The sequence below is a fragment of the Marmota marmota genome, unplaced genomic scaffold (assembly GCF_001458135.2).
Source record: "Marmota marmota marmota unplaced genomic scaffold, marMar, whole genome shotgun sequence".
NCBI classification, from domain to species: domain Eukaryota; kingdom Metazoa; phylum Chordata; class Mammalia; order Rodentia; family Sciuridae; genus Marmota; species Marmota marmota.
Window position 1 is genome coordinate 34,459,857 of NW_025999949.1, and position 26,182 is coordinate 34,486,038.

Sequence of the window (26,182 nt, forward strand, 5' to 3'; positions counted from 1 at the left end):
CACCCAGATATGAACAATCCACCAGATATTAACAACTCACAGTCACTCTGATTTCATCTAAGACCCTTCTCACTTCCCTTGAAATTCAGATTATTTTAAAGCAAATCTCAGATATTACATCTACAAAGGCTTCAGTATCCCTTAAATATGAGAACTCATGTATTCTACACAGTCATAATAAAACAACCACACCAAAAACTTAGCCTCTTGTTTTAAAAGGCTGTCCAGGGGTGATTTGTTACACATCCCTCGCTAACTGATACAGAAGGTCAAGAGAAGCAGTATATAACAAGACAGTTACAAACACAAAACCAAAGTCGGGCTCCTTAGGTACCAATCCTTTCTGCTGCTTGTTAACTGTGTGGCCTGGTTTCTGAAGCTCTCTGATCTCCCATGTGCTCATCTATAAAATGGTGATACATAAAAATATTTTTAGGGTTGAGAGGATGAAATTAATTCAGATACTCTCCATAAAAACCTAGAGACCCGTGGACATGACAAAAATGGTATCTCTCTCAAGCTAGAGAATGAGACTACATTTGCTCTGGAGACGCCCAACCAACAGGGCCGACACCAGCCAGGGGAGCCCTTTGTCCTCTGTTGTAAAGCCAATGCCACATCTGCCTTTGCCTCTAAGTGAAGTCAAGCTCCCCAGCCCTGGGGATTCAGCAGTGATCCATCCTGAGAGGGCAGGGCTCTTAACTATCAGATGACGACCACTGAGCTGGCCCTCCCCATAGCCAGGAGCACGATCCCAGGCAGGGGAGTGGCTGGAATGACACTCAGGCCGGGCTGTGGGTGTCGTGGGAAAGAACATGTTGGGCACACCACCACCATGGGCAAGCTCTACCCACGGGGCCATCTGTAGCCATGGCACTCCTGACATGCAACACAGAGCTCCCTGCCTCTGAGGTCCACCCTGCCACTGGCCCAGACAAGTAGGAACCATCGTGCCGTCACTGCCCATCTCTACCCACGGCCAACACGTCCAACCATGGTCCACAGTGCTCCTGCCCCCGAGGCTGCTGCTTGTCCAGGAGGGTGAGGGCTCAGGCATCCTCAGCTGCATCCACAGACCCCCTGGACTAGCCCAGCGGACTCAGCACAGATTCACAGCTGCGGGTGGGCAGCGGCCATTGGCTCTGCGTGGCCTAGTCCAGCTGCCTTTCAAAGGCCAAATATTGTGAACAAAACACTGAACATCCAAACACTCCCGGCACTTCCAGAGAAGCCAGCATCCCATACCACGCCTCAGCCACCATCCACAGCAATAGCACAAGAACACAGCCCCGTGCTTGACCCTCTGATCAGGAAATCTCACCCTCTGTGGGAAACCCTCAGAGGCTGGGCTGAGCAGAATCTAGACTCACACCAAGATGCTCAAAGAAGCACTGCCTATAATTAGCAAAGAAAGAAAAGCACTAAATTGCTATAAATAGGTGTCAGTATATTCATTCAGTGGCTCTAGAGCCATTAAAATCAATCTCCCTAAAGACTGGAGATAGGAGGTGATGTTTGCTATAAACTGAAGTAGAAAGGAGGCCCAGAGTGCGAGGCCCACAGCAGGGAGGCCATGGTGACCCCCCTTACATCTTCCACTCCCTCCTCCCCAGAAGGCCCCAGGTTGCCTGGAAAAGCTGCACATCTCATTCCCAGCCTCCTTTGCAGCTAGGTAGATCATGTGACATGGCCCAAGCCATTGAAATACAAGTAAAAGCTACTGTCTGGCAGGGCCCGTGACAGCCGAAGGCCATGTCACAAGGGATGTCTTCCCCCCTGGTGCCTGGTGGACTCTCACAGGCCTGGCACCTGTGGTCACCTGGAGGACTGAGATCACACTTCCAAGCCTAGGGAAAGAGATGCTCCATACCCAGAAAGACAGGTCCCTGCCCTGTCACCTCTAAGAAATACGACAGCTTCCCCTTCAAGAGTCTGCAGCCTCAGCCTGCACCTGCCTGCCACCCAGGACACAGCCCACAACTGAGGCACACCCAGCTCCAGCAAGCACCCAGGCACCTGCTGGGGAGCCAGTGACCCGGCACCCAGACTGCCACCCCCTGGGAGCAGACAAACCAGTGCTATGGCCCAAGGGGCAAAGGACATGGTGGGAAGAGGAAGGCAGGGCAGGGGCCAGGGGCCAGGACAGAAGGAGACCAGGACAAGGGTGGAGCTGGGTGGGCCCAATGTGGGGACATTGGGGCAGATGGAGTAGGGGCAGATGGCAGCCCAAGGGCTTGTGAAGGTCATCATGGGGGCAGATTGGAGGGCAGGGTCAGGAAGTCGTATTTTCCCAAAAGACCAAGTTGGAAAAATGTACCTCCTTGGTTGGACCCCGTGGCCCCCAAGCCCTGCAGCCCACCATGCCATGGTGGGCTCCTTTCTCAGGTGGAGGGTGCTCTCTCCTCCTCAAGGGACAGTTCTCGGCCTCGGTGGCCTCAGGCCACCCCACACTGGGACTGGGCCAGGAGGCCTCTCACTCTTCCCCAGCGTCACACAATATAGGGGCTGGGGTCTGTGTCCCCATTTCACACACGAGGAAGCTCGGCTTCGGTGCGTGAGATGGCCAGTGGGACCCGGGGACCTTCCTGCCACCTTGGTCCTCTGTTCAGATTCACGGACCAGGCATAGAAATCTCTGAGGCTTTGCTGGGGAAACAGGTGGCATCGTGGCCCACCCAGCCAATGGGAAGGTGCCCCTCAGCTGGCCAAGGTACAGGGGGGACTTGCCTCTGCCCTCCAGACCCTTCCAGCACCCCCAGCCACACCGTCACCGTGTCTCCCACCCACCACCCCTCCCCCACCCACCTTGCTCATATGCCCCCACCTCTGTGCCCCAGGCACCTACCAGGACTGAAGGGGACGAGGCCCGTTCAGGGAAGTCCATTCCACTAGGCCAGCTCCTCCTTCCAGCAGCCGTTCCTGGCCAGGCTCTGCCATTGCTCAGGCAGGGGCATGGTGAGGGTGAGGCCAGCCAACCCTCACCTGGTGGACATGCAGGCCCAGTGACCGACAGGCTGAGCCTCACCTCCCATAGCTCCTCACCCAGCCACACTGGGACCCATCTGCCTCCCTGTCTCAGTCCACAGCACCCAACCCTGTTCTGTGCTCAGTGTCAGTGCCCCGCCTTCCTCCAGAGAGCCGCAGGCTGCAGGTGGGTGTGCTTGGCTTCAAAAGGAGAACTTTCTACAGGCAGAGGTCCCCAGGGTAGGAAGAGGCAGGAAGAGAACCCCGGGACAATCCCCCGAGGACAGGCCACCGGAGCCCCCTTCTTTGATACCTGTGGTGGAGAGGACGTTCCAGCAGGAGAGGAAGAGACCCTGCCCTGCATTTTTACGTCCCAGAGCTGCCGTGCCCAGTGACACTCTAGGAGTGGCCACGCCCTCCTTGACCAGCCCAGCCCACCGGGTGTTTGCCTTCTAACTCCCAGGGCTCTTCCTAACTGGTGAGGCCAGGTGTGTATTTCCCTGGTCCTGCAGGAGGGCTGCTGCATACAGCAGGCACGGAGCTGCCCCTGCCTCAAAGGGGCAGCGCCTCTGGGGACACAGCCTGCCATCTCGGCTCATCCCACGTGAGCAGACCTACCCGACAGCTGCCAAGACCCCTCTGCTCTCCTGGACCCGGACCCCATGCTCCAGAGTCTCCGTGACAGCAGCTGGCTCTGCCCCAGGAGGAGACTGGCAGCACCTGAGGAGGCCCCCCACAGGCCCCCCTTCCACGGGCAGCTCAGAGCTCCGAGCAGCAGGCATTCAAGCAGCAGCTGAGTCTGTGGCTTTGTGTGTGCGTGTTGGTGACGTGAGCGTGGCTGTTTACAAGGGTCTCCTGAGGTGTACACTTGTGAAATGTTGCTCTTCTGTGTGAATATTAAATAAAAGTTTTTAAAAATCAAAAATGACTGGATTTGACTGATGATTGGACAAGAAGGAGACGGGCTGGAGCAATGTGAGGACCCCACACTCAGCCCCAAGGCGCTGAGACCTACTGAGACCTGCGTGCTTGGGCTCTGCACCCTCACAGGGCACCCCAGCCATGCGCAGGGAGGGAGGGAGGCGGGGGAATAAGAAATGAGTAGAGGTGAGTGGAGGACGGAGGGAGGGGTGAGCAACAGGAGGGACCACACAGGGGCACGTGGACGGAGGGGCAGGGAACCCAGGGCCGAGCCCTGCAATGGTGCACGGAGGACCGAGGGACCCAATGGCAGGGAGGGGGATGAGGGACAAGTGAGTGGAAAAATGAGTATAGAATGGTGGCTGGGGAGAAGTGAGTGACACCGGGGTGGGTGGGAGAAGGAGTGACGCCATGGTAGATGGAGACCGCCAAGTTCATGGACAACTGGGTGTCACCGTGGCAGATGCCTATGTGAATGACAGGTGTGCAGGGCAGAGGGAGTCGATGGCGGAGAGGAAGGATGCCTGGTGTGAAGGGTCCACCGGCACCTGGGCAGGAGCAGGGAGCACGGAACAACGCAAGGGGAGTGCAGGAGGTGCTCGGGGTGAGGGGCGCCATGGCAGATGGTGGAAGGAAGCGTGGGTTCAGGAAGGACTTGGTAAGAAATGGCAGGTGAGGCACAAAGGAGAAGCGCACGAGGACCAAGGGGACATGAATGGTGGGTTCCTGGGGAAATGGGTGACGCAATAGCAAAAGGAGGGGGAGTGGCAGGTGCGTGAGGAACTGAGTGACACTAGGCCAGGGACGAAAGACAGGTGTAGGGAGGACTGAGTGATCCCATGACAGGTGGGGAATGAGTGACAGGAAATGGAGATAAGACAGTGGCAGAGGGGAAGGAGCGGTGAGTGAGTGACAGCCAAGGGACACGAGGAGGGAGGAGGATTGCATGAGTGAGGCAGGGGACACCGTGGCACTGTGGCAGATGGGGGCACGCGTGTCGTGGGGGGGTACAGAAAGCGCCGGTGGCAAATGGGGCGATGACCGGTAGGACGGGGACAGCCAAGTGATGCAATGGTGACGGATGGCGTGAAGGGCAGGTGCGTGGAGCACAGGGTGGCACAAGGGGTAAGGAGGGAGTGACGGCCATGGCCCAGAAACACAGGTGACACAGGTGAGTGAGAAAAGGGCGAGAGTGGACTTCCATGGACAGATACGATGGCAGGGAGGCGGTGGAGTGAGTGGAGAACTGCATGACAAAATGGTGGTTGGGGAGTGAGTGACAGGCCCGAGGACCGAGTGACACGATGGAACGTGGGGTGTAAGGAGAATAGGGAGGAGAGGACCTGACCAGTGAGGGCTAGGAGACGAACGGCAGGTGTGTGGAGGGACAGTGGCGGGTGGTGGGTAGAGAACTGTGGCTGCGGGGTCAGATGGGGGACGAGTGGCAGACCCCGAGGAGCAGTGACACACAGTGGGACAGGAAAGTGAAGCCGGAGTGAGATCCAGATGGGGAAAGAGGGCCAGGTGCCTGGAGCACTGGGCGATAAGTGGCAGTTGGGGGATTGAGTGCACCCCGAGCCCGGTGGCACGGGGCGGCTCAAGGCAGTCACTGGGCTTAGCTGTCCCCACACTGCATGCAACCACTTGGGTTCCCAGCTCTGCCTGTCAAGGCCAGACCTTCTGTAATCTAGTCTGTCACCCAGAGCCGTTGATGCTGGTGGCACTGGTGAGGCAGGGTGGGGCTTGGCAAGTGCTAACATGTTTCAGAAACTACACCCCAAAATGGGAAATGCCATCCATTTCAGGAAGTCTGTGTGTGGCTCTGCTGGTGACTAGAGAAGGAGGTTCCGACGTACTGTGTTGGAGCAGCTGCAGAAACCCTGTGCTTTTTCTCTGAGTGCCCCACCCTGGGCTGGACCCCGGTCCTGAACCAGTCACCTCAATTCCCATAATGACCATCCCAGTTTCAGATGGACCCAGAGAGACAGGGGAAATAGTGCCCCCTCCTCCAAACTGTAGCTAAAAAAGGAAGACCCCATGTCTCACCCTCCTTCCCCGACGGAGACCAGTGTTTGAATTGTCCTCCCCAGCTCTGCAGAGGAGATCTGGTCTCTTCTTCTGTAATGATTCTAGAGGTGGTAACAATCTAGATCCCCAATATGAGATTGAAGAAAGAAATGGCAGGGGGGTTCCACATCTGTCATATCATGGGAGAGCCCAAATGTGGGATGCAATTTTGGCTGAAAATGCTTATTATGAGAAGGTGACAAGATGGTGCCCAGAATCCCTTACACAAGCACCAAGACCTCAGCCCCACGCAGAGCAAATTCAGAGAAAGCACCCACACCCCGCCCAGACCCTCCCGGCTCTCCTGACCCCCACCCTCCCATTGACAGGTCTTGGGACGGAGACACTCAAACTGCCCTGCTAATCAGACAGGTCAGGCAAGGTACAGATAAAGGTCTCCCATGCAGAGGTCTGAAGCCTCACAAGTTTAGAACTAAACAATAAAATCCTTTCAGAAGAGCCACAAGTGGCACCGACACAGACACAGCAATGGGGAGGCATGGAAACCAGAACTGGGTGGTGATGTAATTGCATTTGCCCTTTGTGGCGCTGGCTGGACCGGTGCTGTCCCCTGGTGATCACCACAGCAGGCTGCTATGCCCAGGGCTCCCTGGAGATCTGGGGCAGGATTCAGTGCAATTTCCCTCCAAAGCCTTTCACCCAGGCGCGGCCACAGATTCAACACGAAGTGGCAATTATATGTGTTTTTAAAATCCATTTCACAGAGTGAGCTAATAACTGTATCTGAGAAGATGCGTTCATTAGAAGACGCCAGCACCCAGAGCTCTCACCGCAGCCTCCTCGGGAGGCTCGGACGCAAAGTTGACGCACACTTGAGAAATCGCTCAAGGTTAGATTAAAAATAAGAACGCCCATGAAGATTAACCCGATTCATTCACATCACTGTCCAGTAGAGACTACTCCTTGGAGGGCGGGCTCAAGGGTGGCTTCTGTTCTAGGCCTAAGAGCACCTTAATTTGCATTTATATTAAGAAAAAAAGGAGAAGAAAACAAGCAGAATTAACTGAAAAGGTGCTTTATTTCCTGTAAATGTGAGCTCTTCTGCTAAAAGCTTCTTAGGCCAAAGAGCACGAGGCTGGATCAGCCACTGTCCAGGAACTTGGACTGCACACCTACTAAGTGCTGCACTGCGCCTGGCAGCCCTGGGCATGTGGGACCCTGCCGGCCCCCAGAGGCTGCCACCCAGCGCTGACTGTGTGATGGCCTTTTGACAGGTGGGCAAACTGAGGCTGGGAGTCAGGAAATGATGTCCCAGGACTATGGCAGGATTCAGATTCCCAGTCTGTGGGCTCCACATACAATATCTGTCCACTAATGGGCAGTTGTGTTAGGGCACATGTGTGAGAAAGAGAGTGTATATGTGTGTGTGAGGAGGTGAGACTATGGGTGTGTGTATAAGAGTGTGTGTGACTGCATGAGAAATAATATGTGGGTGTGAGACAGCATATGAGTGTGTCTGTGTAAGAAAATGTGTGTGTTTGCATGTGTGAGTGTGCATGAGAAACTGTGTGTATGAGACAGCGTATGAGTGTCTGTGTAAGAAAATGTGTGTATAAAAAATGAAAAAAAATTAAAAAAAGAAAAGAAAATGTGTGTGTGTGTTTGTGTGTGTGAGTGTGCATGAGAAACTGTGTGTATGAGACAGTATATGAGTGTGTCTTTATAAAAGAAAAAGTGTGAGAGTGTGCAAGTGTGTGTGTGTGTGTGTGTGTGTGTGTTCTCCAACCCTGCTTTTCAGAAAACCAGCTGAAACCCCAGTAAGGGAGGGAGAAGGTCACATGTTCCTCAGGAGCCCCTGGCCCTGCACTGAGGTGAGCCCACCACCCCTAGATGAGATGGCCACCTCCATGTCCATGTTTCCCGTGTTCTCTTCAGAGGTTCACCATTAGGAGCACATGTCCAGAATCACCCGTCAAGATCAATAATGCAAAACATACCTTGATAAGAACTTCGTTAGTCACAACAGTTTTTTTTTAATTAGAACCTTTCTGTTTTTTTTTTTTTTTTAACTCCATCTCTTTCCTCAATGCTGTTGCTCACCTCCTGGAAGCAGCCAAACCTTTTATGTGCTGTTTCACGACTGGGAGCCAGCACGGTCGCCACGTCACCTGTCTGGGTCTAGATCACAGAAAGCACCTTTAGAAACCTGGGCTTCCTCCCTCCCTTGCAAGGCCAGCTCCACGGGCATGTTTCTTGCTCTCCTGCTCTCCAACACATAGGCCCCCAAAATCAATGACTTGCACATCTGCATGCCACCTCCACAGTTTAAAGACAGAAATGACGGCAATGACCAGCTGCCGCCCCCCCCCCCCCAACACTAGAAACACAACAAGGAGGAAGGACTCTTCCCTGTTTGGTGCTAGCAGAGGGCTTGGGGCCAGCAGGGGCAAAGCTGATCACGGAGCCGACAGAAGGGCAACTTCCTTTCCGAACATTAAAACCTGCACCAATGAATTAAACATTGAAAACAAGATGACACTCTAAAAAGTCTTCTCAACCAAGAAGGAAAGACAGGCCGTCCTGTGCTGGTGCTTCCTGTTGCATATGGCACAGAGAAATCCACCCCCCACCCCCAACTCCCCAGCATGTAGAGCTTTGCAGACCAAGAAAAATATCAAGGGAAATTAGAGGGGAGCTCAGGGAGGGAAGTAAGGCATGGGGGCTAGAGAGGGCAGGAAGAAGGAGACCTCCGCCCAGCACTCAGGGGCCAAAAGGACTGGAGGGACAGCGTTCTGGCCCTGGCAGGTACAAGAGACACCTAATACCCTAAAGACGCAGCATGCCATGCTGGGACAAGTGTGACCCACAGAAACGCAACACGGCCTGCTGCCCACAGGGATGAAGGGGTATGCTCAAATGCCCACAGGTCTCAAAGTGGCATGTTTGAAAGTCTCTCAACACCCAGCCTCAGTGGGGGTGATACCCTAAGGACACACCAGACACCCTGCTGGGACGCATCCCAGGCGTGGGTTTTATAGACAACTCCAAGTGCACCAGCTGGACCCTCATGGGGTGGGGTGGGGCTGAATGTCTCATTTCCGGGCAATATCCAGACTTGCCTTACCCACAGTCACAATCTAGGGGGTGGGCCACCCACCTCCATCCAAGAGCAGTTCACCTGCCTGGTCCCCACCCGGAGTGCTAGAGAGCACTCTTCTCCCGGGAGCCTGACATGGCCAAGCTCAAATAAAAAGGGGGTGAAATCTAGTCTCAGGGAAGGCAAAAGGGAGATGAGAGGCTAGCTAGGGTCAGTGCCTCCCACCCTCAGGAACAGACTCCAGCTGCCTAAGTCCTAGTGTGCCAGCCCTCTCCAACTCCCCAAGAGGTAGTGAGTGTAAGTCTTGGAATCCCGCACAGCGCAGCCCGCGTTGGGGAGGTGGGTGGGTGGGTGACTGCGATGGGATTATTCTTAGCGTTCCACTCTTCGAAAAAGTGGCGCCTCCGCCCTCGGGGCTCCAACACACTCTCTCCAGGCTCACACGCCTGGCCCAGACACGGGCGCTGTGGAGAGCAACGGGTGGGGTTCCCAAGGAATGCGCTCAGAGGCATAAGAGAGGAGTGGGCTCCCCAGAGACCAGGGGGCGCTGCAGGAGAGCCCCCACACGAGGCTACGGGTACCCCAAACACCCCGCACCCAGCCCTGCGTCGCGCTTTCAGTGATTTCCCCGGACTCTTCCGGGAGCGGGGCGCCCAGCGGAGGCGCACCCAGCGCTTACCTATGGTAGTGATGACCGTGATGGCAAAGTAGAAGGAGCCAGCGAATTTCCACTGCACGCCGGCGCGGTGCGGCTCCGACTGCAGGATCACCAGCTCGAGCTGCCGGTAGTCATCGCTGCTGATGTTGTACTTGCCCCTGATCCGGATCTCCTCCGCCTTGAGCTTCTCCTCCTCGCGCATCTCATGGTCGGACTCGAGGGCGTCGAACACGGCGGCGCCCACCAGCAGGTACGTGAAGGTGCAGGCGATGAGGGACAGAGTCCTCACGTTCTGCCTCTTCATGGCTGCCAGCAAGGCGTTGGTGCGGGGGACCTGTCCCGCAGGCTGGCAGCCGCGCGCGTCCCACTGCAGCGCCCCGCGGCCGCCGCCTCCTCCGCCACCGCCGCTGCCACCTCCAAGTTGTAAGCGGTGGCAACAGCAGCAGCAGCAGCCGGGAGGCGGGGGGCCGGCAGTCGGTGGGGGACCCCCTCCGCTGGGGCCGCCGCCACCGCGAGGTGGACGGCGGGCCAGGGGTCCCGCGGGCCCGGGCTCAGAGGAGAAAGCCGGCAGGCACAGGAGGCTGCTAGAGCGTCTGGGCCAGGCGTCCTGTAACCCCGACACTCTGCGCCAGGCCCGGCGAAAGCAGCCCGCCGTGTTGCGCTGGGCCACGAGGGGCTGCCCAGTGACGATCCTCACGGACTGGGTGGCCCTGCGCANGGTCTGAGCCCTCCGGCGTCTGGGCGTCCGGAGAGGCTGCCGCCGCGCTGGCCTGCCTGGGGCGCTGTGTGCGTGCGCGCTGGAGGGAGGCTGAGTGTCTGTGTTCGTCTGTGAGTGCGCGTGTGTGTTTGCGCTTGACAGCCCCGCTCCGGCGGGAGGGCCGCGGGGGGGGGGGGGGACGGGGGCCAGGCTACGCCGAGGCCGGGCCTCCCTCCCTCCCTCCCTCCTGCAGCCTCCGGGGCGCGCCACCTCCCGCCTGGTCCCCAGCCAACTGCGAGGCGGAGTGGCAGCTCCCGCCGCAGACCTAGCGCTGCGCAGGGCGCACAGGGAGGGAGCCCAGAAGAGGCGGCCAGAGCCGCCAGGGAGGGGGTGGGGGAGGGTTTAGGGCTGGGTGCCGCCGGAGAGGGGGTGGGGGGCGGAGCCACTAGCGGATTTTGGCGGGGGATGGGAGAACAAACGTGGCTGTTTGGGTCCTTCTAGCTCTGCTCCCCTCCGAGAGCGCACGCAGCGGTGGCAGGCAGAGAGTTTGAGGGACCCGAGGCTGGGGAAGAAAAAAGGGATCCAGCCGAGAAGACAGACTGATGGCCGAAGGGAGCGGACAGATCAGGTGGAGAGTGAGGAGCAGAAGGAAGGGGGCCATGGGCACCTGGGGGCGCGGCACTTGCGGCCAGCCACCTGGCGCAAGAGCATGTCACCGGCCCGGGCCACCGCCTTCCAGAGTGGTGGGGTTCTGAGAGCCGCCTGAGTCCCTGGAGTGGTGCCGCCCGGGTGGCCCAGCCAGCACCTGCCAACCTGAACCATTTGCCCAAAGCGCTGAATAGCACAGGCTGCCGCTCTTAGAGTAGGGACAGCAGAAAAGGACGTGGCATTTCCCCTACAGTACCCTCCCTGTTGCTTTTCTGAGAAGCACTCCTGGTACCCCGTGGTGGGGTGCGGAAGCTCCGGGAAGGCAGCCCTGCCCCTCCCCCAGCCGCACCGCGCCGCAGCCCGCCTCTTGGGGCCGGTGCCGCGGGAGCCCACGTACACAAGACTCAGGCCGGGACACAGCTATTCCTTGGGTCCAGAGAAGAAGCTCAGCTTTTTCTCCTTTCCATTTAGGCCTTCTGGGTCCCCTAGCCCCCGTCTCCCTTTAGGTCGCCCTAGGCTTTCCCACATGAATGACTCCTGGACTGGGGGCGCTCCAAACCACGCCCCAAACCAACAGGACCAAGCCGCGAGAGACCCTTCCTTGGCCCGGCTACCTCCTCTGACTCTAGCCAAGGAAGAGATGGAGACTGGGGAGTAGGGTCCTTCTCCTACCACACCCCGAGGTCTAAGAGGCCGGCAAGGAGACTAGCACCGGCTGGGGAATCAGACCCAACTCTGTAACAACTCCCGGACTCGGGGGAGCTCCAGCTTCCCTCCAGGTCCCACCTCCGGCGGCGCTCAGGCTCCTGGCTCTCGGGGATTGAAGGGGTCTGGGATCCCAATGCGTCAAAGAAGAGCCCAGTTGGAAGGCTCTGCACAGTACTTTGAGAGTTGGCGGGTGCGCATTGGGGAAAGTGACATCGCGCTGTGCGCTGTGTCTGGGCAGTCTGGTCTGCTGGGTCCACGGGAACCCTCTGGCACGAGGGTGGGGAGCCCCACCCGAGCAGGCATTCTCCCCAGAATTCATTTTGGAAACCGAGGCCCCCGCGCTCCGCAAGTGAGCCTGGCTGCTGGGTGAGTCACCGCAAGCGGGCGACAAGGATTCCCAGCAGCTGGTAATTAATCGCGCCGCGGCTCTGCCCACGACGGAACCCCATTCAGGCCTTGCACCGCCCTGGCAGCGGGTGCCACCCTGAGTCACAGCCGTCGGGCCTTTGCAAGGTCCGAAGCGGCCTGCCCGCCTTGGGGCCACCAGGGGGCGCTGGACTCCGACCCACAGGGCAGCCTAGCGTTGAGCCAACCCTGTTGCAGGGACGGTCCAGGCTGTTCCCACTGGCAAATGCTGGAGCGGGGGATGGGCTAGCACTCCAGGGACAGATTCCATGCTTTGGGGAGAGCCACTTTTATTCTGTTTTCGGAACTCCAATTTACATACAGCCTTTGAGGAAAACAGAAAAGGACTTCAGAGATAAATTATTCCAAACCCTTTGTTTTACAGATGGGAAAACATCCATCAAGAAAGGATCACCTGCTCAAGACCAGCAGCAACTCCCATGTAGAAGCAGTGCCCGCCCGTCCTCCCTGCGCTTATTCCTTTGAAGACCCCAGCAGCTTTCTGACCCCAACTTCAAAGTTTCCACAAGAGGCCAGCCCCACCGATTCTCCCTCTTCTGTCCCCTGGGAACTATGGCACTTGGGCTCAAAAGCCACATGCCCAGGGAGCTGGGCCTCAGGGTAGGATCTAGGGGTGGGAGAGGAGGGTTTCCTGTGGGGCCACCCATGCCCACAACCACAACCACTCTTTCCACACTTGTAGATTGCCAGTGGACCTGAGTGCCACTTGGAGCAGAGCCTGCATCTCGACCATCTTCCCTGAGATGCTAGTGCCCATCCCCAAGGCAGGTGCTCAGAGAGCACCATGGGGTGCCACATAGCCGTCCAGAGGAGGTCAGGCTGTTGATAGGACATCTCCCAGGATGTCCTGCCCGTGCCGTTCTGGGAGTCCTAATGCCTGCCCTGCCTAGCTCAGGTGTGGCCAGAGCCACAGGAATTGCCTGGGCTTGGCTCACATGTCCCCCTCTGAGCCTGTGAAAGGCCGACCCCAGCTACAGTTGGAAACTGATAAGCGTGGTTCCTGGGCATCTTCTCTTGGTTTTAGAAAAGCATCTGTGAGATGTCTAGCAGGGCTACAGGGGCAGGGAGGGAGGAGGGGCTTGGAGAGCCCACGAAGGCACCTGCATGCCAAAGCACCCCACCAGGGAGTAAGTGCCTTCTCTCTGCTTAAGCACTGAGCTGGTCCCCAGGCTTTTCGGAACCACTAGGCCCATTAGCTGGCTTCACAGCTGGTTGGCAAGCCTCCAGTGGCTAGCCCCTGGGCCTGCCTGAACCTCAGATTTTGTAGTAAAAACAGAACCATCTTATTAAATAATAAAGCACATCGTGGTTTTGGACTCTGCTGCCTGCTTTTTTGCTCATGCTTACACACAGTGGGCGTGTCTGCAGCCCCTCCAGAGTTCTACCAGAGGTCAGTTGATCCTGGTCCTACATTCAGAGGATGGGCCTCCCGGACCAGTACTCCCTCCACATCCCCACTGTGAGTCTGGAAAACATAATGCTGCTACCAACTGAAGGCAGGGGATCCGAGCTCCAGGCTGGGTGCCCCAAGCTGATGCCAGCGATGACCAGGGTGGGTTCAGCTTGCTGGGAAGAAGCCGGAGCTGCCTGCTGCTCCATTTACATGCGCACCTTTGAAAACAGGCAGCGGATGCAGAGGCACAGATGGGGAAAGTGAGGCACGGAGGAGTGCAGCAGCCCTGAGTCACAGGAGGAGCGGTGATGACCCTCCTTGGTGGACAGCGGTGTCACACTCCAGAGCAAGCCCTCTGAAAGCAGGCAGCTCGGCTCACCCTAGACTCTTTGGGGTGTGAGCAGGTCTGTTCTGTGTTTGGGGAACACTGGGTTAATCAGGGAAGAATCCAGGACTTCTCTGGGCCTTCAGATTAGGACTCCCAGACGGAAGCTCTGTGAGCACTTTTCCTAAACCTACTCACCCATGGAATCTGCCTCTGGGCAGATTCCGAGGAACACTTGGACCTGGGATCATGGCTTGGGAACACCTGCCCCGCCCCGAGAGCTGGTGCGGGGGCAGGAGGCCTTCTCTCGGGTCCTCCCACCTGTGTCTGACCTTCCCCTTGGCCGACCTTGCACTTCTTTGCTGAAAGCCCTCCAGGAGCCCCAGGGTCAATTCTAAGCCCTCCTTTCCATCATTTGACATGGCCTCCATCACCCCCTCACCTCCTCATCTTTTGAGACTCTGCTCTGAGTGCAAGTCCTCCAGAAGCTTCCGTGGCCCGCCAGGCTGAGGGGTCAGACCTGAGCAGGGCCTGTTCCCTGCCTCGGCTCCGGAGTCCTCTTGGGAATTCTCCATGATTACCTTTGTCCTTCCCGCCGGCCAGTGGGAAAGCCAAGCCTCTCTGAAGGGCCTGGGGGCCTGTAGGGAGCTGTGTCCTTCTCTAACAGACCTGACAGCGGGGTGGAAGAGGTGGGGAAGGGGGAGGGGCACCTCCCAGCTCCTGGGACAGTGCAGGTGCTCAAAACGTGTTTCCTGGCTCTCTGCCTAAATCCAGAGATACAGGGGCGAGTCCCCAAGGCTGGGCTCTGATGATGTGCCTGCCAGAAGTGACAGGGAAGGAAAACGGCTTAGAGCTTCTGAAACACAAGAGGCCAAGGCAGGGGCAGAAGAGGGGATGGCCGCTGGCCTCAGGCACATGACCTTGGCATTTTCAGACCCTCTTTGCCTGAGCTGTGGGTGGGTGGCACATGAGCCCAAGCTGACGGGGTCCCTCGCTCGGATGCCACGCCCTGGTGAGTCTTGCTGGACGCTTGCAAGCCTCAGTGTATGGTCACAGAGGTGGCAGCGTGACTCACACAGCTGTCGCAGGAACAGGGTACACAGGGGCAGAACCGGGTGCAGAGTGGGTCAGATCTGCTTCAAGTCAGAGGACTTGCAGTGGGAGTGTCATTTTATTATTGTGAACAACACACTCTGGGACTCAAGGTCACCCAGCCAATGAGGGAAGTGGCCAGAGACAGGATCCTCCCTCTTGGAGGCCCCTCTCCATGAGACAAGGAGGCCCCCGCACTCCACGCAGGACGGCGGCCTTGCCTCACGGAGGAAATCTCATTAGTGGAATCTGGGCTTCTCAATGCAGCTGGACCACTGCCCATCACTTGATCCAGAAATAGCTGCATCCATCCCTATGGAGCCCAGGCGCTGCCGGGATCCAGTGGACAGTTGGCAGAGGATGGCAGCTCCCAGGAGGGGAGCGGGGCGGGACCTGGTGTCCATCCTGAGGGTCACGTTAACAGGCTGGAGAGGCAGGAGCGATAAGCCCCGATAACCAGGCCAAGCAGGTGGGAAGGCAGTATGTGTCCCCAACCAGAGGCTGCCACAGGGACCCGGAGCTGGGCCTCCTGGGCAGCATGGAGGGTAACCCTGTTCCCAGCCTGTGCTTTGGCTTGGCTTGGGCTTGGCTCAGAGCAGAGGCTGCTGAGCATTCACAACGGCAGTGGGGACAGTCAGGATCGTGGTGGCCAGGAAATGGCATTGGTGACAATTTCCCCATCACCCCCCACCACCCTGTGTTGGGAATAATTAGACCTTCATAGTCCAGGGACACTCGATGGACCTAGGCCTTCTACCTTCTTAAAGAAAACAGCGGTTAAAACAGGAATATTCTGCTCCTAGAGAGGAACAGACAGAGCTGTGAACTGGCAGAAGCTCCCTGTGAGCTGGGGGAGGCAGCCCCTCCAGCTCTTCCCCTTGACCTCGGGGATGTGATGGGACTGCCTCCCACGATCACCTCCTGTGACGTGTCCAGCAAGACTCCGGGCAGAGTGGGTTTCCCCAGGCCTGAGGATCCCCAGGGCGCCAGCCGGCCCTAGAGAGCACGTCCAGCCTGGCCAGTTCACCAGCGCAGTCCTCGGTTTTGCTAGGTGGGGCACTGAAGCCCACACAGCTTGCAGCAGAAGCATGGCTTCCAAGGCAGGCCTGGTTCCAAACCCTCTGTGACCTTGGGCAAGTGAAGAACCCTCTCTGTGCCTCTTTCCTTGTGGATAAAACAAGGGGAAAGGGCTTGCCCCTACCTGGATGAAGGAGAACAGGCTCAGACCCTCCTTGGCAGAGGCCCAGGCACCCAGTGGTGCTCAACCAATGCTGCTTCTCTTCCTGGGCACCGAGGGCAGGCTGGCCCCCTCTCTCCACCAACTGCCCGCCATCCAGGGAGCAGTGCCAGTGCCACATGCTCGCGGTACAGACACTACGACGCAGCCAGCTCCCTCCTGGCGGGAGCTAACTTTAGCGCCGTCACCTGGAGCATGTTGTGCCTGTGCCCAGAGTTCACAGACCCGGGAGGTGTCCAAACGCTCCTCCTTCAGAAGGCTGCGTCTCGCCTCTGCCACTGCCCCTCTGTGTGGCAGAAGGCCTTTGTGCCACGCAGCCCGGGGCAGCTTACGGCCTGACCCTGCGTCCCCGCACACAGCACTGCTAGGTCAGGGCGCACAGTGGGTCCTTTGTGCCGTTACAGGTGCTGTCAACTCCCAGGGAAAGGGAAGAGAGGGCTGAGCACTTCCAGAAGTCCCCGGAGGCCCCTTCACCTCGGGTTCCCTGGCACCTCCTCCAGGAAGCCTTCCTGGGCTCCGAGGCTGAGTCCAGAGCCTGAAGTGCCCCCCGCCACCCCTGGCAGACAGCCTGCATCCTCAGCCTGCACCAGGCCTCGAGCTTCCCTTGTGCAGTCTGCGTCTCCAGCACCAGGCCAAGTTCTAGTCTTGTTTGGGAGAATAACTGGTACCCTGTTTTTAACAAGAGCAGAGGGACCTGTGTCGGTGACATAAACAGGGAAAGAAGGGGCCTTAATGCAGTGGGGGTGTGGCTGGGACTCCCAAGTTAGCAAAGGGAAGAAATGGAGGGAAAACAGTGAGCCAAGTCACAACAGCAAGGGAGAGAGAAGGAGGCAGCGACGCACCAAGTAGCTAATCAGCGATAGAGTGCCCCGGATGGCACTGAACCTGCCACTCAATAAGTGGGCTAACAGTCCCATGGGAAGGACTTCCAACAGGGACTCTCCCGTTAAAGACAGACCCTGTCATACTGTGGTTAACAAGTAAGACAAACAGACTGGCCAATGCTAAGCTGTTTGTAGGGAAACACTCAGAACGATACTTTAAGATATTTAAATGAGATCAGACATATTTAAATGTGATGAATGAGGACATTGTACAGAGAGGTGACATAGAGCCCTGGTGGGGGGAGAGGAGGAGCTCATATGTAGAAAGATCTATCGGGACCAAAAGGTGACTGATTGATAGAAAATTCTCTCCACAAGACCCCGGCACTCTGCCTCAGAAAGGGGCCAGAGTAGGAGACGACCGAGGAGCAAGCAGCTCGAAGTCTTGCCAGACACTGATTACATCTGGGTTTAAACAAATCAGATTTTAAAAGTCATTTTAGGGACAATTGTGGAAGTTTGAATATGGATGAAGTTTGAGGAGACTGGGGACCCTCGCTGGGGTGCTCTGTGTGCAGCAAAGCCTTCCTCACGGCATGGAGGGACGTGTCCTTGTGGAAGATGGAAACCGAAGCATCCATGCCCAGGGGACAGCAAGGATGGCCAGACCGACCACTGTGGAGCCCTGGTGGTGTGGACGTGGGCTCCTTACGCCTGTCTCTCTGCCTTTCTGCACATGTGAAATTCTCAGAGCACACAAAACTCCAAAATAGTGACGTCATCAGAATTGGAAAATGCAAACAGTCCATGTGATCACTTAGGTGACTCCCAGCAGATGACACATTTCCATTTATCCAAAGACCCCTGGGAAGAACCCACATGGAACAGGTCACACAGAAAATCTGGGGGAACAAAGTTCTCCACAGGCCACCTGCTCCGGCTCTATTTCATACATGTAGCGATAAATAATGAAAGAGGAGCAAAAAATGTCTTCAGTCGAAAATCTGAAACCCCCCAACTTTGGATCAAAGACAAAATCAAGGGAGAAGTCACTTGCTCTCTAGAAAACAAAGAGAAAGAAGGTTTTGTGTTAAAACCTGAGTAACAAAGTAACCTGTTTGGAAACCCATGACCTCAAATGTCCTCGTTAGAAGTGGGGAAGGTGAACACATCCTTCCTGGTACTTGTCTCAAGAAATGAGGAAAAGAGGGAACTAAAAAAAAAAGTAAGAAGGAGAGAATTCATAAAGATAACTGAATTGATGGAAGAAAATTGGAAAATATGGGGAGAATAAGGAAATGCAAAAGCTCATTCTTTGAAATGGCTAATAAAATAGAAAAAACCCTCATGAGCCCAATTATGGAGACTGGAGAAGACAGAGAGTAAAATTAGTCAAGATTCCGGAGGAGAAGACAGACATGACCAATATGACCACAGATACAGGGGAGATAAAAATGATCATGAGAGAGTAATCTGTGCAGCTCCGTGATAACAAATTGAAAGCCTCAAGGAAATGGATGGTTTCCTAGTAAAAGTAAATCACCAAAATCAATCCAAAAAAAATGGAAGACTTAATAGACCAATTATTATAGGAGATATTAGAAGATCATCAGAGATCTATCAGCGAACGTCACCCGGATCAGATGGGCTTGCAGCCTGTCTTCTCCAACCTCTAAAGAATTAATCATTTCAGGACTGTGCAAACTATTTTAATTCTAGAACAAGAAAGAAGAGAAATTCCCTAACCATTCATGCATTTAGAATAACTTTTTAAATACAAATAGTACAAAATATTGGGAACTCTAGACCAATAGCACTTATAAATATAGAAAAGTATATCATAAATAAAATACCAGCAAATAGGACGAAGCCACATATCCAAAGAATACTGCATTGTCGTAATCAGGTTTATTCCAGCGTGGGCCAAGAACCCTTGGCCCGAGGGTTATGTGTTGGCATATTGTCACCCTCTCTTTCCAGCACCTCCGTGGCATGACAGAAATAAGGACATGTTAGACAATGGTCACCAGTGCATTGAGGGTCTCAAGTGGCCAATGGAACTTAAAGTCTTTAGGAAAAGCAAAGTCGTACCGATGTGTTCCTAAAGAGGACTCTAAAAGGCTGTGTTGCCCAGCCTGTCCCAATCACTCCACCAAGGCAAGCCCCTTTCTGTTTGAGGTCCACTGAGGGAAAGGCCAAGGGAATGCTTCTGTCCAAGTGGGATGGACCTCGTGCCATTGGATCCCCAGCACCTGCAGGAAGAGGACGGCAGGACCCGGGTTTGGAAAGGAGCATTAAACCCTGGGCCTGGCGCAAAGCCAAGCTTCGGCAGGCGCCAAGTCCCCCACCACGCCCTGGTTCCCAGAGGACCCCGAGTGCGACTCTCTGAAGCCAGGAGCCACGTCTGAACACCGCCTTAGGGGTCAGAAGCCTGGTAGGTCTTCCAGCCCTGCCGCGAGCTGCTGCCGAGGAGGCCTCTCCCTCAGGCCTGCAGGCCGCTGACCGTGGTGCTGACGGCGCTGCTGCCTGGCCTCGCCGGTTTCTGGAGGAAGTGGCTGGGGAGGCTGCCAGGGCCATTAGTCAGCAGGTGGACAGCAGCTGGGTTCTAAGGGTGGAGGGAAGGAGGGCTCTCTGTGGGTCTGTGCTCAGTGCCCAGACGCCTTCTCTCTTTTTAAACCAAGCCACGTCTGTCCCTGCTCATCACCTGAACTGACAGAGACACAGGGCGGTTTCCCGTCAGGTGAAGGGGCACATCCCCAAGCCCCTGGGGATTCCTGCAGATCCCCCCTTCTTTTCCTGAGGAAATCAGTGCCTGGGCTTGGTGTCCCTTGGTCTTGGGGGTGTGGTGAGGGTTTCGGTGGCTCTTCAGCGTGTGTAGTGTCACTGAGGGACTCTCCGGGTCAGAGGGCCTGTGTCTCAGCGCCTGCTCCTCCTTCCACACGTGGTGGACGTGCGAGTTCCCCGCCACGCCCGGTCGAGCCACTATTTATCTGTCCCCTCTCACGGAGGCTGGGGCTTCTGCCCTCCGTGTCCTGTCAGTGAACCTTCTGGAACACGCCTCATGTTTCACAAGACTGAGCCTCACAGGTGCACCTGGCCCAGGCGAGGTGGGGACAATGTGGCCTGACGGTGCCGGGCATCTGTGTGACCAGACCCATTCTCCCCTCCTCCCAGTGGGAGACATGCCACCGTGCACCCCTGGAGCTGGGTGACTTGCTCGGCTCCGTGGAGTCAACACAAGCGATGGCGTCATTCCCAGGTGGAGTGATCTCATCACTGTGCCTTGGGGCTTGATGGGGCTCTCAGAGCCGCCTTTGGGTCCCAGTGGCCAGTGCTGAGGTGGGCCTGGCAGAAGGTGCTTAGGTTGTGGGAACACTGCCCTCCAAAGAGATTAACACTGGTCTTCAAAGTGGGTTAGTTCTCCTGAGAGAAGGTTATTACAAACAGAGCAAGACCAGCCACTCCCTCGACTCTGACCTCATGTCTCACAAAATGTGCACCACCTCCTGCATGTGCTCCCACCATGATGCCATCTGCCACATGTGATATAACCAGAAGGCCTTCACTAGTGCCAACAGATACCAGAACCTCCTGAATGACGAGCTAAATAAGTCTTTTTTTTTCTTTGTAAAATAGCAGCCCCAGGTATTTTGTTATAGCAACAGAAAATATAGTAGAACAGTGTCAGACCAAACTCATGTTTCTCCTAGTTTGCCTCTTCATGGTGTATTTTAATGAACAAAAGTTCTTAACTTTTTTTTATACAATTGAATTTATTATTTTTAATGAATTCTGGTTTATATGCCTAATTTATGAGAACCATTCTTGTACCAGGTTCATAAAGGCATATTAACACCTTCTAAATATTTTATACATTGCCTTTCACATTTAGGTCTTCACTTGGAATAGATTATGTATGTGGTGTGTAGTAGGAAAAGTACTATCCAAAGAAAAGTCCATAATTCCCTCCACAGTATTTGATAGCAGCATTTCACATTTCAAGTGTCCATTCTGGCTGTCTTGGTTCATCTACGCCACGCCTAGCATTATAGCACATTTTGACTTATTCTCCAAGCGTGTGCTGGCTGTTGTTGGACCTTTGCATCTCTATATGAGCCAACTTGCTGAGTTTCACCAAAAACTGGTGAGATTTTTATTGGCATTGCATTGAATCTATAGATCAGTTTAGGTAAAAATTACATCTTTATGAATTTACATCTTCCAACCCATTTACTTAGATCTTATTTAATGTATTCCAATAAAACTTTTATAACTTTCTCCTTAAAGGTATTGCACATTAAAGAAAAGATTTATTCTTGAATTCTGTATCAGTTTCCTGTTGCTGCTGTAACAAATTACCACTAACTCTATGTCTTAAAACAACACAGTTCTGCAAATGCAGAGTCCAAATGAGTCCCAGGGAGCAAAAATGAAGGGGTTGGCAGGAGTGTGCTCTTTGTGGGAATTTCAGGGGAGGACCTGCTCCCTTATCTTTCCTGGCTTCTGGGGTTTAAGGGATGGAGGCCCCTTCCTCCATCTTTTAAGCCAAGAGCCCTGGACTAAGCTCTTCCGACCTGCCCTCTCTCTGTTTCTCCTTTGCCTACCTAGCCCCCTTTTGAAGACCCTCGTGACCACGGTGGCCTCCGTAGATAATCTGCCTATGTCGAGGGGTTAGCAGTCTTCATTTTATCTGTACCCGAGCTGCTCCTTCCCCTTGTATTAGTCACAGGGTCTGAGAACAGACTCTTTTGATGCCATCTACCTGCCCGCGGTGGGCCCTGTCCATTTCTGTACTTCTGTAGAGAGGGACTCCTAGGGTCTTACATTCTGGAAGTCTGTCGCTGTGGCAAAATGCAGTGGGGTTTTGTGAACTGACTCTTTGCTAAACATTATGGATTCTAATAAGCCTGAAGATTCTTTAGGATTTTCATGTGATCGATGACAGGAGGCACACATCGAGGGACAGCTTGGTGTCTTCCTCCCTGGACTGGGTGCCTTCTACCGCCTTCTTTGCCCCTGTGCTGGCTGCTGAGTTCCGTGGAGGAGGCCAAAGCTCCCCGCTTTCCCCCGACACTGGGGAGGGTGCAGAGGCACGTGGCTGTGAGGTGGGCTGAAGCTGTTCACAGATGCTCTCTGCAGTCGCGGGGACTCTCTGGGCCATCTGCTACAGGTCCTGGGTTGGAGGTGGGTGTGTTAAGTCAGGAAGCTGTCGAACTCTCAAAGGCTTTCTTCACATTCATAGAAAGGACCACGTGGGGTTTTAATTGTTAGAGAGTGGGTCCATTAGTAATCCTCTCGCATTCTCTGAACCAAGAGGCTGGGCCTGTGTCACACCCAGGGATGTCTGCTGGCCTTTAGACCAGAAGTTTCATGCCCACGCGGACACACCGCAGCCTGAGCCCCCTTCTCGCCCTCTCCCTGCCAGGTTGGGGTAGTGAGTTCATACCGGCCTCATAGAAAATATCCAAGAGTTTGCTCTTTTCCCACATTTCAAAATAAGTTGTTGATCATTACGATTTTTCATTCCTTGAATATTTGTTAAAACTCACTGTTAAAACCCATGTGGACTTACATCTTTCTCTTTGGAGAGAATTTAACTGCTGATTTGATTTCTTTAATGATTTTAGAATGATTTCATCTATTTATTATTATAGATTTTAATTTTTATGATATTTTCAGGGACATCTGCATTTCAGTTTCCAAGTGTATTGCACAACATCGTCCTTCCTGATTTCCTCTTGTCAGGTTTCTAATATCCTCCCAGCACCGCTGCAGTATCTGGTGTCCCCTCTCCATTTGTGATGTGGTCATTTGTGCCTTTTCATTATTAATTTAGTCAGAGCTTTCTTTATTTTATCAGCTCTTTCAAGAAATAACCTTTGACTTTGCTATTATGTGTTTCTTTTCTATTTTATTAATTTATGATCTTATCTTTAATATATCCTTCTATTTTCTTTAATCTCTTCAACCTGCATTTTCAACTCCTGGGGAAGGTGCTCAGCTCATTAACCTTCACCCGTCCCTCTTGATTATAAGCATTGAAACTTTATGACCCTCCCACTAGATGCTGACCTATCTGCATCACACAAGTTTTGATGCATACCTTTATTGTTGTTTATTCTCTACACTTCCCATTTTCCCTGGTTACTATATCTGGCAAATGTGAGTTATCAAAAAGTGTTTTTTAATGCCCCAAAACATGAGATTTATAATTATCTTCTTGTGATTGATTTCTTAAACATATTTGGTTCAGAAAAAGTGATCTGCATGATAACAGTCTTTCAACTGTACACTGGGCCATTAACCAAATCACAACATATGTCCTTGATAGAAATACCTATAGCTGTTAAGTAAAATAAGTCAAACTAAGTCAAACTCACTTACTAAAATTTCAAAACTTCTATGTCCTTCCTACATCCTTCAGATTTTTTCATACCTTTGTGGTCTTGGTTTTTCAATATAGGGGGTTAGTCTATGTCCACTTATAGTTCTGTCATGTTTTGCTTTATATATTTGAGACTATATTATTGGTGGTTGCATATGTATTTAGAATTATTATAACTTCTTAGTGAGTTGTCAATTATCATCATGATGTTATTCTTTATTTCTAGATATTGCCTTAAAATTTTTTTATTAGGATTTGCTGATACTTCTTACCATTTTATATCAACTTTCTGTATCCTTATGTTTCAATATTTATTTTTAAACATTATAACCCTGATTTTATCTAGTCTTTCACTTGGAATATTTAGCTGATTTTCATTTATTGGAAATAAGTGTATTTAATTTATTTTTACAACTTATTTTGTAATCTTTCTAGCTTTTATGAAATATTGGCACAATATCTCATTTTTTTTCTAATCTGTAACATGGGAATAATAATATCATCTGCTTTAAAGACTTAGTATGGATTCTTTTACAATTGAGAAAAATAACTGATGCATGTATTTTTGGAGGGGGTTTCTTTTTTATTGGCAGTACTGGGGATTGAACCCAAGGCCCTGTGCATGATAGACAAACACTCTACAACTGAGCTGCATCTGTGTTCTCCTTTTTTGTTTTACATTTGAGACAAGGTCTCGTTAACTTACCCAGGCTAACCTCAAACTTGTGATCCTCCTGTCTCAGCATCCTGTGTTGTTAGGATTACAGGCGTGCAATACCAGGTCCAGTTGATAGATATATATCTGTAATCTATCTCTATATATCTATATCTATTTATCTATCATATAAGGAAGGAGTTCACACCTTTATTAAATGAAATATTAGGGGCTGGGGTTGTGGCTTGGTGGTAGAGTGCTCATCTAGCATATGTGAAGCACTGGGTTCAATCCTCAGTACCATATAAAAATAAGTAAATAAAATAAAGGTATTGTGTCCATCTACAACTAAAAATATATTAAAAAAGAGGACATATATGTGTGTGTATATACACATATACATAAATATATGTGTATACATATGTATATGCTTAGATATGGTGTATACATACAAATATATATATATATATATATATATATATATATAAAATCAGAATAACACCTAACACATAGAGCTATTTAACTTTAAGCATTACTATCAACATTATTAATATCATTATTTCATGGTTGTATTTTTTCCGTCATTTCTATTTCTTCAGTTAGTTTTCCTTCTTGTGACTTCTTTTGGACTGATTGATTAGTTTGCCTTATTCCTGGTTTTGGGTGTGTTAATTTAGAAGCTATTATGTTTTTTTTTCATTTTCTTAATAGTTATTCTAGAAACGGTAACTTTCATAACTAAAGCACCAAGTCCCAAGTCTGTCAATCATTATCTTCGCCCTCTTCCAGAACCTTTGAGATTGAAATCAAAGCACCCTATACCTGGATTCCAACGATCCCTCACCAACTTCCATGTGATTTTGCTGTATTTGTTCTTTCTTTTTTGTGTCTCTGACATTCCATCTGGTGTGTGTGTGTGTGTGTGTGTGTGTGTAGTGCTGGGATTGAACCCAGGGCCCCCTTGTACATGTGAGGCAAGCACTCAACCAACTGAGCGACACCCCCAGCTCCTGTATCAATTTCTTTCTGCCTCTAAGTCCTGTTTGCATTCCCTTTAATGCAGCTTTTGTGCTGGAGGACGGTTTTGGGGAAGTTTATTACACCTATTGAAAAGCATCATCATCACTCAGTGCACTCTCAGATATCACGAAGGGAGCTGTCAATCAAATCACCACTTCTTTGAAGGTCATGGTCTTTCTATCTCCCTTTAAGGTCGCTGCATTTCATCTGGTCTTCTCAAATTACACCATGATGTGTGAATCGTGTATTTTAATGTCACGCCCATCCCCTCTTCTTTTCCTCAGGAGTCCTGATCAGAGTCGGTGTGTGGCCCGTCTCGGGACCCGCTGCCTGGGCCGAGTGTCCCAGCTGTCTGCTCACTGACATGGGGCTCTTCATTGCTGTTGTCGCCTGTTTGTGGAGGTGACTCCTGTCTTTTTTAGTTGTGTTTAGCAGGAAGGCCACTGTAAGTCCCTTACGTGGATAGCCTCTTTTGTTCTACATTTATTATTTGTCTTAATCCCTTAACGTTTTTCAGTGGCCCTGGGAGCCAGGTGACCATGTGAGCCTCAACCTTCTGAAGCCCTGATTATTGGAACTGGGACTGGCTCTGAAGATGTCATAGTGACACAGGTTTTCTGAGCTGTCAGGCTGAGGGCCCCATGTGACGCCCGAATCTTTCAAAACTGGCCCGTGGCCAGGCCTCTGGGGACGTCTCCATCGAGGAGTCCCTCTTCTCTGTGCAGGCCCGCGCCATGTGAGCGTGTGTTAGGAAGTTCTGCTCTGAAGTGCTTCATGTTGTGGATGAATTAACCCACACAGGAGCACAGAGCACAGCAGTGTCACACGTAAGGGTCCCGGGGGATGGCAGAATTTCAGGAATGGGGTTGAGGTCACCTGGGTGTTCTGTGTTTGGAAATAATCACCAACGTGCTTCCTGCTTGGAACCAAACTCCGCCGGGATCCCCCATCAGCTCTGCGAGGTTTCTACATGAGCCTGTGTCTCCACCCTCCCAACCGCACATGCTTCCTGAAGTCCCCATGACCTGCGTCCTCCTTCCGACACCAGGTGCGGTGTCACTTGTAACCCCAGGAAGGTCATCGGTCACACTCTTCAACATGTTTT

The 26,182-nt window shown here is 53.0% G+C and overlaps 1 protein-coding gene across 2 annotated transcripts in view; it reads right to left on the reverse strand.

Annotated features, from left to right (window-relative positions):
• Kcnk9 (potassium two pore domain channel subfamily K member 9) overlaps window positions 1-10,378 on the reverse strand; it is a 34,404-nt gene extending 24,026 nt beyond the window's left edge. For both annotated transcript variants that reach the window (XM_048802176.1, XM_015486691.2), the window contains exon 1: window positions 9,689-10,378. In XM_048802176.1, coding sequence (XP_048658133.1) covers window positions 9,689-9,971 — 283 coding nt within the window. In that variant the 5' untranslated portion in view covers window positions 9,972-10,378. The remainder of the gene's footprint in view (window positions 1-9,688) is intronic.
• Window positions 10,379-26,182: the final 15,804 nt, after the last annotated feature.